Source organism: Petaurus breviceps, unplaced genomic scaffold (genome assembly GCF_028583685.1).
Source record: "Petaurus breviceps papuanus isolate PSGF00001 unplaced genomic scaffold, PetGlider_PUasm1.0 90903, whole genome shotgun sequence".
Taxonomy (NCBI): Eukaryota; Metazoa; Chordata; class Mammalia; order Diprotodontia; family Petauridae; genus Petaurus; species Petaurus breviceps.
Genome location: NW_027187376.1, coordinates 15073731 through 15088350, shown reverse-complemented (window position 1 = coordinate 15088350; position 14620 = coordinate 15073731). Strand labels below are relative to the sequence as shown.

Below are 14620 nucleotides of genomic sequence, written 5' to 3'. Positions count from 1 at the left end.
GCTACCTAGAAACAATCAAATGCCTTCTAAATAACCCCTCCTCCCCCCTTCCCCCCCCCCCGCCCTAGCCAGGCTCCTTGGATAGAAAACTGGATCTGCAATCAGAAAGAATTGAATTTAAATCTGGTCCTAGATTTTTACTACCTGTGTGATCCTGGGCAAGCCACTTTCTGTCTGCCTCATTTTCCTTATCTGTAAAATGGAGATAATAATAGTACCTATTTTCCAGGGCTTTTGTGAGATAAAATTGGATAACATATGTCATGTTATAAAATATCATAATATGTATATGAAATAGCACATATGTCATATGTCATCAAATATATGTTATAGGATAGCTAATATAACACTTATGTCATAACATGTTTCAGATGCTTCGTAAATTTTAAAGCACTACTAGCTTCAACTCTGATTCCTACTCTTAATAATTAATAATAATAATAATAATGAAGAATATCAGGACCCTTCTCCATCTTGGTCACTCTCTTAGATGTTCTCCTTTCTAAGCTGTAGTGCTGGGAATCAAATGCCAGGACGTAAGAAGTGGGAGCTACCATCATCTCTTTTGTTTTAGACACTAAGTTATCTTATTGCTAACCCAAGATTTTTGGCCACTCTATCCCACTATTGACTCACTGAGCTTGCAGTCCCCTAAAATCACTATTATTTTTTTCTGTCAGAAATACTGCTGACTAGTCATACGTGCTCCAGTATGGACTTATGAAGTATTAGATTTGGCCCAGTGTTGTAGCCTGTCAAGATCTTTTGGGGTTCTGGCCATCATCTGGAATATATTGGCTACCCCTCCCAGCTTTGTTCATCTTCAGGCTTGATAGCTTTGACATCATACCTTTATCTAAGTCTTTGATAAAAATGTCAAATAGCTGAACGCCAAGCACAAATCCCTGGAGCATTCTAGAAACTTCCTTCCAAGTTGAAGTAAAAATCATTAATGACTGGCGTCCAGCTAGCTGCTAGAGCCATTGAGGTGGAGAAGTGAGTGGGTAGAGGGCTGAGCCTGGAATCAGAAAATCTGAGTTCAAAGTTGGCATTATTAGCTGTGTGACCCAGGGTAAACCCTTTAACATCTGTTTGCCTCAGTTTCCCCAACTGTAAAATGGGAATAACAATATCTACTTTGCAAGGTTGTTTTAAGGATCAAATGAGATAATATTCATAAAGTGCTTAGCTCAGTGCCCAGCGTATAGTAACTACTATATAAATGCTTATTCCCTTTCTTTTACTCTCCCCATTCAACCAGTTCAGAACTCACTTAACTGTGCTATACTCTAGCGCACATCTGTCTCCATCTCGTCCGTAGGAATAGCACAAGTTGTTGTTCAGTCATTTTCAATTATATTTGACTCTTTGCGACCCCATTAGGGGTTTTCTTAGCAAAGATACTGGAGTAATTTGCCGTTTCCTTCTCTAGCTCATTTTACAGATGAGGAAACCGAGCAAATAGGGTGAAGTGACTTGCCCAGGGTCACACAGCTAGTATCTGAGACCAGATTTGAGTTTGGGAATAAAAATCTCCAGCACTCTATCTACGGAGACTTAGTCATATCCTGCATTGAAATCCATGTAAACTATAACTATAGCATTGCCCTGATTTTTCAGTCTAATAACCGTGTCAAAATAGGAAATGAGGGTTTTTTTTTGGCATGATCTGTTCCTAATGAAGTCATGGTCATTATTTGTGATCACCTCATCCTTTTCTACTTGTTCACCAAATACCCCTTTAGTCATATACTCTAGAATTTTGCCAGATATTGAAAATCAAGTTTATTGGCCTAGAATCTATTCATTTCTTTTTTGAATATCAGCTCAGTGTTTGTCCTTTTCCGATATTGCAGCATCTCTCTTGTTCTCTTCAAAGTTGACTCAGTAATCGTATACACCAGTTCTTAAAGTGCTATGGGATGCATTTTCTAGATCTGGTAACTTGATCTCATCAAAGGCAGCTAGATACTCTTCTTCATGGAGGTAGAGGCATTGGAAGGATGGGGAAAAAGTCAATAGTTGGGTGGGAGGACATTCTAGGTATAGAATAAGGTGTTAGCAAAGGTTTGGATGTGGGAAAGTAAGCAGCGAGTCCAAGTTCAGGTTAATCCAATAGTTAGAAGTCCATTTTTGCTGTAGTGTAAGGTATATGAGGGGATTGTTTGGTCAAAACTGGATTATGGAGGGTTTGAATAGTGGGATAAAAGTTTGGACTTTATTCAACAGTCAGGATGAAATCATTCCAGGTTTTTGAGTATGTGAGTGATGGGATGAAAGCTATACATCAGGAAGACAAATTTGACAATGGTGTATGGTTTGGGAGAGATTAGAGACAGGGAGACTAATTGGCAAGTGTTAACGATAGGACAGATGAGAGGCATCAAGGACATAGGCTAGAATGAGGGTAGTGAGAATAGAGTAGAGATGATTGGTTTAAGAGAGATTGTAGAGGTCACTTGTAAGCATTTGGTAAACAAAGTTTAAATGTTGGGACCAAAGAATTTTAAAAGCAGCACAAAGGATTTGAAAATGGGTCGCTAAGAGCATGGTGACATCACAGACCAAATTAAAGAAGGCAGAAAGTTATCGGGTTTTGCCTAAAAGGTCACGATGTATTGAGTTTGAGACGCTGGCAAGACTTCATGCAGGTAGAGTGTGTCTACTAGACAGTTGCAATGATGCTCTGTAGCTTAAGAGAGAGATTGTAGCAGGAGATAGATGTGATTGGGAGAGTGCATCCAGAGCCTGGGCTACAATTTGAGCGTTACTCCCGTAGGTATGATAGTTCAAGCTGTGGCAGCAGATGAGCTCACTATGGGAAAGGTGTCATCACAGTCATGGGAAAAGAGGATGAAAGACAAGCAGGACCTTGGGGAATTTCTCTGTGGGTGGACGGAGTGGGAGAGCACAAGGGCAAAGTACAAAGAGGAACCTGAAAAGTAGACAAAGAAACCCTTCTTAGAAGGGAAGGAGGAGAACCAGGATGGTGATGAGGAAGAGGACAAAGAGTGGGTTTGATAGAAATAAGAGGTAAAAGCACAGAAAATTGTGGTTGTAAGGGAATTTAGTTTAGGGTCTCAAAAGTGGGATATTTCTAGGTTAGCAACAAGGTGGTACAATGGATAGAGTACCAGGCCTGGAGTCAGGAAGAACTGAGTTCATATCTGGACTCAAGACACTTCCTAGCTGTGTGACTCCAAGCAAGTCACTTAACCCTGTTTGCCTCAGTTTCCTCATCTGTAAAACGAGCTAAAGAAGAAAATGGCAAACCAATCTAGTATCTTTGACAAGAAAACCCCAAATAGGGATTAGGTGATATCAGATTCATTGTAAAGAAAAACTTTCTAACAAGTAGAGCTCTTCAAAGGCAGAATAGGCTGCCTCAGGGGGTTAATGAGTTCACCATCACAGGGAGGAGAAAGACCTTGATTGATGATGGCAGAACAAAGGTTTGGAAGTAGCTGTAACTGTTCAAGAGCTTGTCAACCCTTCCTGGGAGTTGTGAAAGTAGGAGGAGAGAACTACAATGAAGAAGGTTTAGAAGGCTGTGTTTTCCTCAGGCTTCAGTTAATTTAAGGAGAAAACAGAAAAAAGTTTGAAGATATAGAAGAACAGGGATTCCATATTTGGAAACAGGCTAGGAGAGGGGAGAAAGGGAATAAAAAAATAAGATTGAGATGGACAGGGATGAGAGCTTGAGGATCCTAGAATAATAATCTCCAAACTGGAAACAGAAATCCTCCCCACAGTGTTTCCAAGGGGTCATTCAACCCTTTATTGAAGACCTCCAGGGATTGGTGAACTCATTACCCCTTTTGAACAGCTGTAATTAAGAAGTCTTTCTTTATATTGAATTTAACATCATCTCATCTAAAGAACAAGGAAGCACTGTATCATCCAGTACTGTACAGATGAGTGACAGATGTTACTACCTTTCCAGATGTATCATCACAATGACATTAGAAGAAGTTATAAATGGTGAATTCTTGAGACCTATGGGGGTGAAGACAGCCCCCAGGGTACCCAGAAATGAGTTCAAGATTGGAGGACAAGGAAAAGATACCACTAGATAACGGGGAGTGGGAAACCAGGAGATTGAGAGTTAGGCTTGGAGGAAAGACAGATTAGTGGCAGAGGAAAGTGAGTGCTTAATTAAATTGAATTTTATTCATGGAGAAGCTAGCAAAATTATTGGGTCTCACATTCTTAATTACAATGAGATTGGTTATGGCAAGAGTGTGCCCTTGCAGATCTCAGTCCTAAGCAGTATCTCTGACTTCCTTTAAAGGCTGATTCATTAAAACATATAGGATTTAAATAGTCTTATGTTAAAGAGCTCTTTGCTTATGGACCCAGAACCACAGTAAAGAATGTTGATTTTCTTGTCCTGTATGATGGAGCTCTATCCAAACTACTTTTATTAAATATTGACCAATTTAACAATCAGATGGGCCACTCATTGGTATAAATCAGAAAATCAGTAAGACACCACTGACTTCCCAATTTTCTCTCACTGAATATCAACCAAAGTTCTCAAAAAATCAATTGGAAAATGCTGGATTACATTTAAAATTCAATGAGGCACAAAATGGATTAGCCAATCTACTTTGTATCCTGAATTATCCTGTTTATATCCTGTTCACTGAGATGTAATTGAAGGAAATCTTTCTGAGTACATCACACCATATTGGATTTTTTCAAAATATGACCTGTTAACTAAAATATAGTTACCACTACCTCCTCCACTTGCTATGTTGCTTAGGGAGTAAATTCACACTTTTACCCTCCTCTCCTTTTTCTTTGGGGAATGAAGAATCAATTTTAAGATGTTCTAATTTAAAGCTAACAAGAATGCGTATGCTCTGTGACTTCTGGGTTTTTTTTTTTTGCTAGTAAAAAAAAATTAGATGTCTAAAAAAGTAAATTTGTCAAAATTTGCTCTTTATGTCTGCCTGTTATTGCACTCCACTGATTTTCAATTTAGTATTACTGTCAGTTGATTTTATAATTATATAGCTATAAGGGTTTTTGTTGTTGTTGGCTTTTTTTTATCAACAAAGTGGGGACCAATGGTTTTAGACCTCATTCTGTTCATCTCTTAGCTCTATCCCCCATTAAGATGTAAGCTCCTTGAGGGCAGGAACTTTTTTCTTTTCTTTCTTTCCTTCTTCCCTTCCTTCTTTTCTTTCTTACTTTCCTTCCTCTCTTTCTTTCCTCTCTCCCTTCCTTTTTTCTTTAAAGCAATTGGGATTAAGTAACTTGCTCAAGGTTACATGGCCAGTTATTATTTTTGTGTGGGTGCTGAGTATCTGAGCCCAGAACCGATCCCAGGTCTCCCTACTCTGGGGCCAGTGCTCTTACTCACTGTGCCACCTGGCCACCCTGCTTCCTTCCTTTCTTTTTTCTATTGTTGTTGTGTCCCAGAACCTAGCACAATGCCTCATACACAGTAGGTGCTTAATAAATGCCTATTGATGACAAATTCAGAACCTTATTTTTTACCTACAGCTTAGCTTTTACTAGGTTGCACAGTTGGCCTAACAGGGAGCAGTGGTAAATGTGACTGCTTATTTTTTAGTCTGTTGTCAACTATATGTTTCTGAAGGAGAAGCTGAGGCATTTGAGGTTTATTGATTTGCCCACAATGATTCAGTGAATCAGTAAAGGGAAGGGGGAGTAAAACCAGTTTCCTGGCATCATTCCTTCAGTATAAAACCCTTACCTTGTAATGACTAGTTCAGGAGCCAAGAGCCCATCTCAAAGAATTTGATCAGAAAAAAAAATAGGAGAGGTGATTCTGAAACCACAGAAGGTCTGAGAAAATCATAAAGATGTATAATATATGATGGCATTTACTAGCTATAAATAGGGAAGCTGCAGGGAGAAAAATAGAGACCTTATAAATCCATTGGGTCAGAAGAAATAGAAACTGCTTAATATTTCATTAAAAATGGATTCTCATAAATTGTACTTTGATATCTTTGGGTGAAAGACAATATATAAGGACCAAGGCATTATTATTCATTACCCTTAGTTGTTATTAATAATTTGAACTGTTATTGAATGAAACTGTCAACAAGGTATGTTTTTACTATTTATTGAACCCCTATAATGGGCTAGGTCCTGCTCAGAGTCTACACATCCACTGCAGTCTTTGTCATGGGGTACTTGTACTTTGGGGAGCTGTAATGGAGAGGCTCCTCTTGCCCCAGGGAAGCTGCAGCTCAGGCTGTGAGTTAGATTAGAAAAGTCTTCATGTGAAGCAGGCCCCAGCTCACTAAGAAAGCAGAGGGCTGGAACTTGGAGGGTTGTGGAAAGGTTTAATGAAGTTAGAGTCAGCATGAGTGGTCGGCCCATAGAGCAGAGGACAGATCTAAGCCTGAAGAAACCAGAAGTAAATACGAAACTGGGAAGGACCTGAGGGAGAAAGAAAAACGAAAACCAAAAACATAGGGAGTCCAAAGAAATGTAGCTGCTTAAGTGGTTTAAAACACCTTTAGATTTGTGTGCCTAGAGTAAAAGAATATTCAGTGTGGAAAAAAGCAGGGAAAAAAACCATTAAGATAAACTTCAGTGGCTCAGATGAGCCAAGAATCTGTAGTTGGTAGGACACTGGACTTGGAGACAGAAAGACCTAGGTTCAAATCCCACCTCAGACAATAACAGTATGATCCTGAGTTAGTCACTTAACCTCTCTGTGCCTCAGTTTCCTTATCTGTAAAATGAGTGGGTTAGCCTTGATATCTCTTCCAACTTTCAATCCATGATTTTGAGATGATGGATTGAGCCCCCATGTCTGTTTCAATCTTCCTTCCTTCCTTCTTTCCTTCCTTCCTCCCTTCTTTCTTTCTTCCCTTTTTTCCAAGGATTTCATCAACATAAGGAATTCCCAGTGTGTAAACTCCCTCCACCAAAGCAGATCAGCAACTTGTCTAGTTTCGAATCTTAGGGAGTGAGTTATCTGGGAGCACTGAAACAGGTTAAGTAATTTATCCATGATGAGTAAAATCTGAACCCAGACCATCCTGATTTCTAAGGTTAGCCTTCTATTCACTAGTCCATGTTGCCTTCCATCTTACCGTTTTCTGATGAACATAAGAGTCAACCTAAAAGCCATTTGCTCCAGAAGCAACCCTAACACCAAAAACACACATGTCCACATTCACCACTCTCACAAGCCAACACTGAAATGTACAGGCATACTTGTGCACACATACACACCCTCCACCCTACCCAGACACAAACATATGCACATATTGCATCTCTCTAATGTACTCCAAAGCAGCAATCATTCCCTCACTTAAGGGGGTTTCAGGAAGGTGGGGAGGGGAATGGTTTTTGGCATTAGCTGCCAAGACTGCCAAAGGAGGGGGGTCAAATAGGATAAAATAGGATATTAAAAACACATAAGCCATGCTGTGTTTCTAAACGGTACCAGCATGATATATATACTACAGATTAGTAGCTGTGTTAAAGTTCAGATTTGCTCAAAACTTCAATTACATACTCACATTTGCAAATAAAGCTTTTTTTTTCTTTCTGAGGCTACTTAGCACTAAGCTAATGAAGGCCATACATATAGACCAGCACCCGGTCCATCATCTTTAGGGATGAGGGTGCACTAATGGTACTAGTTATTGACAAGAGCCTTTGGGGATACAGTGCTGAATTCATCCCATCCTTGCCAAAAAGGAAAAAAAAAGAATATCTCTACCTCAGCAACTTGGATTCTGGGAGAGCTGCATTAATGTCTCTTGTCTGCAGGCAAAATTCCTTCATCCTTCTCAAAGCTGTAATGTGCGCTAGCCAACACAGATGTGAAAACAGGGTAATGGTGAAGGCCAGGGCTTTCTCTGGCTGCATCATCCCTTCCTTCATCATCTAATCATTATTAGTCATTTAGAATTTAGAGAATACACTAAACTCTCACCCCAGGACCCCCGCTTCCTCATTGATCTTATAGAGGGGAGTTCCCATATAGTTCCCTTCTCCAGTCCCTACTTTCCTTATCTTCCCTTTCCTCCATGCTCCTTAATCATTAGTAGGAAGACAGTGAAATCAACATGTGGAAGAAGAGACTAGAGAATAGTGTTATGGTAGAGAGGTAAAAGGTCAGGACTCCAGGCACTTTCATTGTTGCTTCCCTTAACATTATTATGGCCACTATCTAATTTGTCCCCTTGGTTCTGCTGACTTTAGTCTGCATCAGTTCATACAAGTCTTCCAAAATTTCTCTTAATTTTCCAAATCATTATTTCTTTTGATGCAATAAAATTTTATTATTCATATACTGTAATTTGGTCATTCTCAGTTTCTGCTACCACCACCAGTAAGGCTATAAGACTTTGTGTATAAATAAGGTCTTTCCTTTTGTTTTTTGTTTCCTTGGAGTATATGCCCAGTAGTAGTATTGCTGGGCCAAAAGGAGTTTATGCTTTAATGACTTTTCCAGTATGGCTCCAAATTATTTTCCAGAGCAATCTGTTTGTAGCCCTACTAACAGTACATAAGTATGTCTGTTTTCCATAGCTCTTCAACAGTTATCATTTTTATCTTTTGCATCTCCACCAATCTGATAGGTGGGGAGGTAAAGCCTTAGAGCTATTCTAATTTGTATTTCTCATTATCGAATTAAAGCATCTTTATATGGTAGTTGATGGTTTTCATTTCTTTATATTTCACCATCTTTACATGGTGGTTGATGGTTTTCATTTCTTCTTGTGAACACTGCTAATTCATATTCTTTGTCCATTTATCTATGGGAGAATGGTTTTATTTATTTTGATATTCCACCTACACACATACCCCACAGCAGGTAATTTTCACAATCACTATAACTTTAGTTCTGACTTTGTCAAATAGCAAGTCATGAGCATTTTACAAAATGATGCATTTCCAAGTGTACTTGTCAGGAAATATTGTATTGTTAGGTATAAGTGGATTAGCCAGAGAAAAGCTTAATTTCAGCTTCTGTTCTTCCCATTTTCCCTGTAACCCAAGGCTCTCTTAAAGCTCAATTATTACCCCTTGCTAGGGACAGACTGTCAGTCAGTTACCTGATATGCCCTCTACTTTCACTAAAATCATTACTACTCAGCAACACCAAGTTTTTGGCGATTGGCAGCTCTGTAAGGTTCAAGAAAGCAGTGTGAGCCAAGTACCTATCCTCAGTGTCTAGGAAATCACTAGCTTGAAACAAATAATGCTCCGGTCCCATCAATACCCTGGAAGCCTGTCATATTCTAAGATACAGAAATTGGAACATCCAGTTTTTCCTTTCCAAAAAGAAATGGCTTTAGCACCACAGGGTTGATCATTGTGGGGTATGGAGAACTCATTTAAAATGACATGCAAATTGGATAGTTTGGCTTTCGGATTTAGGTAGGGGTTTTGTTGTTGTTTTTTTTGCTTTCTCTACCCTGAAGCCCTGAAAACCAAGACAGAAACATAAGTATACTTACCCCCAGTTAGTTAAAAAAAAAAAACACGAGAGCACACACACAGAAAAAACATACGGTCCATATGGTAGTTATTGATTCTGGCCATCTGGTAAGTTAGGAGTTGGCTTCTACCATGTTGAATCTGAAGCTGCCCCAAAAAGCCTTTCCTCCCATAAGACACATATTGGTCAGATGGGGACAGGGATGGATTTCATTACCTGGAGGTGACTTCTCCAGAAAGAAGGCACGACTGGGCTCAGAGGGGTCGCGTGGACATCTGACTGTAAAACAAAGGCCAACGAGAGCATAGAATGTGCTGATTGACAGAGGGCAGGGATGGGGAGGGGGGAGTGCTGAGATACTACCACATCCTCACACCCATGAATCTGTGTGAGAGCCAGGGAAATATGTATGTAACGGATCGAAATGATTGGCTAGAACCTTACATTGATGAAGTGCTATGTTAATTCTTCAGGATGCCAGACATGTAGATATGTCTGCATCTGTGTGTTGGCATATATCTGTATGAATTTGTGTGTGTGTTGGTGTCTGTAGCTGTGTGTTTGTGTGTGCACGCATATCCATATGTCTATATCTGTATCTGTGTGTGTGTCTGAGAAAGTTTGTGACTATCTCTGTGGGCTTGTGGGTGTCTTTATGTGTTTTTGTGTGTCTCTGTGAGTTCATGTATCTATATCTATGTGTTTACATGTATCTATATGTTGTTATCTATGTGTTTGCATGTATCTATATGTTTGCATCTATGTGTTTACATGTATCTGTATCTATGTGTGTTTGTGTCTTCCTCAGTGCATTTCAGCATCGCTGTTTGTATCTCTATCTTTGGGTCTATACAAGTGTGATTGTATCTTCATGAGCATTTCTGCATGTTTAACTCTGTGTGTTTGTGTAAATCTGTGTTCATGTGTCAGCATCTGTATATGAATATATCTATATGCATATCTTTAAAAATATGTATCCACATCCTTGTATGTTTGTATTGTTGTGTATACTTATGTGTGTGTGTGTGTGTATGTTGTGCGTATGTGTATCTATTTATGTACAGGAAAGCTAATTTCCAATTCAGGTAAGTGGACAAAGTCTGCTATCCTTGAAAGGCAGAACATTGCCTGTTTATCAGGTTTCTCCCTTTCAAGTCCTCATTTTCATTTGCTTATGGTTTCTAAAACGCATCGCTTTGGAGCTAAACCTTCTCAGCCCAGGGGCAAAATTTTCCTCTCTGAAAGTTTTTAGTGAAAATCATTTATTGTTTTAAAGTTAAAGAAATAATGAAAAATTGGAATTTTTTTTTCATAGTAGAGAAGAAACACTTAGGATATTTGGGGTTTATGAGAAGCAAGCTCCGCAGAACTTTTTCAGATTCATAGAATCATAGATCAAGAGCCAGAAGGCATCTCAGAGGTCTTCTAGGCCAACCCTGCCCCCCACCTCCACCACCACCCCTATTTTGCAGAGGAGAAACTAAGACCCAAGGAAATCAAGTGACCTGTTCAAGGTCACACAGGTAGCAAGTTTGTGACTAAGCTAAAAAATGGGTATCAATAGCATATCTTGGTTTCATGTTATAGGTATTTCAAGCCAACAATGATGCAACGGAAGTGGTTCTGAACAAGATTCATACTCCAGTGCTGACTCGGTTTATCAGAATCCGCCCTCAGACCTGGCACACTGGCATTGCCCTGAGGCTTGAACTCTTTGGCTGCCGGATTACAGGTAAGATCAGCCTATTTTGCCCCATGTCCTCTCTTCTTCCTTTGTTCAGATCTTGGCCCCAGCGAGGCAACAGAATGAAGTCATCTAGCTGTCCAATGAGAACAGCTTGGGCTCCTCCCCAAGGCCTCAGCAAGTCAGTGACATCTCACCTTTTCTGTGTCCTAGTCTGAGAGCCTGCCCAGTCCTTAGGCACTGTGGCCTACTGGGCAGAGAGATAGATCCCTGTCTCCCTTCTCCTATAGGCTTTCTTCACAAAAAGAAGTAAATGGTGCTTTGGTGGCTGGTTTTGCATGTTGTTGCATCCTAAGGCTACCTAGAGCTTGGGGGTGGTGCCTTAATCTGAGTTGTCTCACTGTTGTGTCAGTCCAAATACCTGTCGTCATACCATGTCAGCCCCGTCCTTACAGACCCCTTCCCCTGAGAGGCATCAAAGTACAGTGGAGTCAGAGGTAATAGATTCAAATTCTGACTCCTCCTCTCCTGCCAATGTGATCTTGGCTAAGTAGCTAAATGTCTGTAGGCCTTAGTTTCCTCATTTGTAAAAACACCTATAAAATGAAGGGTTGGACGAGATAAGCTCCATGGTCCCTTCCCAGCCTTAAGTTGTGGACCTATAATCCCCTACTACAATATTTGGAGTTTTAGTCCTTCTCTATTTAGCACACACACACACACACACACACACACACACACACACACCATCTTTCTCTCTCTCCATGACAGTCATTCATCCTTGGTCCATGGTAGGGGCAGCATCATATCCTTCTACATCGACACTCTTTTGTGAATGGTTCTTCGTCCCATGCTCATGTGAGAAATTTGGTAGCCAGGACTCAGTTACATGACAGGTAACTTGTAACTGGTAGGCGTGGTTGAGGAGCACACAGCTGAAGAACCAGCAGGTCAGGAAATGAGGGAAGGGTTAACGACCTCATGGCTACATTTTTGGACCTGAGAGAAGTTGTAATGTGATCTCAAGAGTCAGCCCAACAGCCAGGATCCATGAGTTCCCACTATGAGGCAAGCCCTATGTTGGATACCGGTGGTGGTTGTGGTTGTGTTAGGGGGTGACACCAAAGAGATTGAAAAGATGCTTTTCCTTGTGCAGCTAAGACACCTGAAAGAAAGACAACCTATGCACATAAAACAGAACAGGTGGTTGTTCTTATTGTTGTTTTCAGAACAGTTTTAAAAATATAGTTTTATGAATTCTTTTCGATTTTCTATTACCTACATTTCCCTATGGGTCCGTCCCCTCATCTCCAGTGAGGGGTCCCTTATAATGAAGCATAAAAAACACAACAAAATAATTTACATTCACAATATTGGATGTAATTTGAAGTATTCCATCCTCACTGTCCCACTCGGGCACCTTCTCATCCCTCTTACTTGGGGCCAATGGTCATTATAATTCTACAGCATTCAGTCAACACTTTTGGAGGCAGAGAACAATTGAGGCCTGAACTGTACCGTGCTGATGGGAATTTCGGGGGGGGGGAGGTGAAGTCAGTGTGGACTGCTACAATCTAAAGTGATGTTCTACTGAGTGACCGTGCACGATGACCACAACAACAGACAAGAACGATAATAAACAACATATACATTTACATAATGCATTGAGATTAACAAAAAATTTTCTCACAACTCTGTGAAATATATATATATATATGTGATATAATTATCCTCCTATAATTAACCTCCTTCTAGAGACTGGGAAACTGAGGCTTAGAGAGATTTCGAAATGACTTACCCCAAGTCAGCCCAGTAAATGTAGGAGCTGAGATTTGAACCCAGATCTCCTCAGACTACATCTGGAGCTGTTCTGATCACATCATGCCTTTGTTCTATTGTACTGGTACAGGAAAACATATTTCACAGCATTGTCGATTCAGAGATGGCAGCAGCTTCAGAGGCTGCGTTGTGTCAAACCCTTCATTTTACGTCGAAGAAGCCAGGGCTAAGTGTTTTACCCTTGGTCACTCTCAGAGGGTAGGGTTTAAATCCTGTTCTTTCTGACCGTCGGCCCAGAACTTTATCTGCTTCTCTGCTCTGTCTTGGTCCCCTCATCCATATACACTATGAGATTGCTCTGCCTATGGGATGTTGACAATGACTCGAGCATATGGCACTTCGTATTTTTCTCATTCTCCACTCTCTCTGCAGATGCCCCCTGTTCCAATATGCTGGGAATGCTCTCTGGCCTGATCGCAGACTCCCAGATCACGGCCTCCTCCACTCGGGAATACCTCTGGAGTCCAAGTGTGGCCCGCCTGGTGAGCAGCCGCTCAGGCTGGTTCCCCCGCATCCCCCAGGCCCAGCCTGGGGAAGAGTGGCTGCAGGTGGACCTGGGAGTACCCAAGATGGTGAAAGGGGTGATCATCCAGGGAGCTCGAGGTGGGGACACCATCACTGCAGTAGAGGCCAGAGCTTTCGTGCGCAAGTTCAAAGTGTCATACAGTTTGAACGGAAAAGATTGGGAATACATAGAGGATCCAAGAACTTTACAACCCAAGGTAAAAGAATTCATGCATCCTTTTTTTTTTTGGAGGGGGGAGGGCAGGGCAATTGGGGTTAAGTGACTTGCCCAAGGTCACACAGCTAGTTAAGTGTCAAGTGTCTGAGGCCAGATTCGAACTCAGGTCCTCCTGACTCCAGGGCCGGTGCTCTATTCACTGCATCACCTAGCTAGCTGCCCCTAGTTATTCCCTTTGTAATAATCACTCTCGCCATCCTCCCTCCCTTCTACATCTCCTTTGAGTTCAGGTTATTATGGAACACCAGCAAGACAGATAGGACAGGTCCTGCATGTTGAAGAGGCCACGCCTTGCCTGGAATATCATGAAAACAACGACTCTTTTCCAAATGCCACCCTGGTGTAATGTGGGATGGCCATTGCCAGCCAGCACTGGGCAGAGGAACAAGTTTCATTACCCAAGTCTTTTTCACTGATACCATGATGCTGGTGATTTGATTGGGCAATAAGGATCTTGTGTAAATCCTGAAAGGAAAAGGGTAGAAGCACATATTCTTGGCCCATAGGGGCCCTTAAAAAGAGGAAAGGAAGGGGCATCTAGGTGGCACGGTGAACAGAGCATCAGCCCTGGAGTCAGGAGGATCTGAGTTCAAATCCTGCCTCAGATACTGGACAACTAACCTTGGGCAAGTCACTTAACCCCAATTGCCCTCCAAAAAAAAAAAAGGAGGAAAGGGAGAAAAGGGAAGAAGTATTTATTAAGTGCCCACTGCCTCATTTGATCCTCACGGCAACCCAGGGAGATTGGTGCTTGTATTATCTCCATTTTACAGTTAAGGAAATTGAGGAATGTGGAAGTGAAATGACTTGCCCAGGGTCTCACACCTAACACAAACATGAGGCTAGATTTGAACTCTGGTTTTTCTAACTCCGGGCCAGGCACTCTATTTGCTGTACCACCTAGCTGACA

General features: G+C 41.1%; 1 protein-coding gene across 4 annotated transcripts in view; it reads left to right on the top strand.

Moving 5' to 3' along the window:
* NRP2 (neuropilin 2) overlaps positions 1–14620 on the top strand; it is a 149823-nt gene that overhangs the window by 67247 nt on the left and 67956 nt on the right. For all 4 annotated transcript variants that reach the window (XM_069075305.1, XM_069075304.1, XM_069075306.1 and 1 more), the window contains exons 8-9: positions 11033–11177; positions 13341–13690. In XM_069075305.1, the coding sequence (XP_068931406.1) occupies positions 11033–11177; positions 13341–13690 (495 nt within the window). The remainder of the gene's footprint in view (positions 1–11032; positions 11178–13340; positions 13691–14620) is intronic.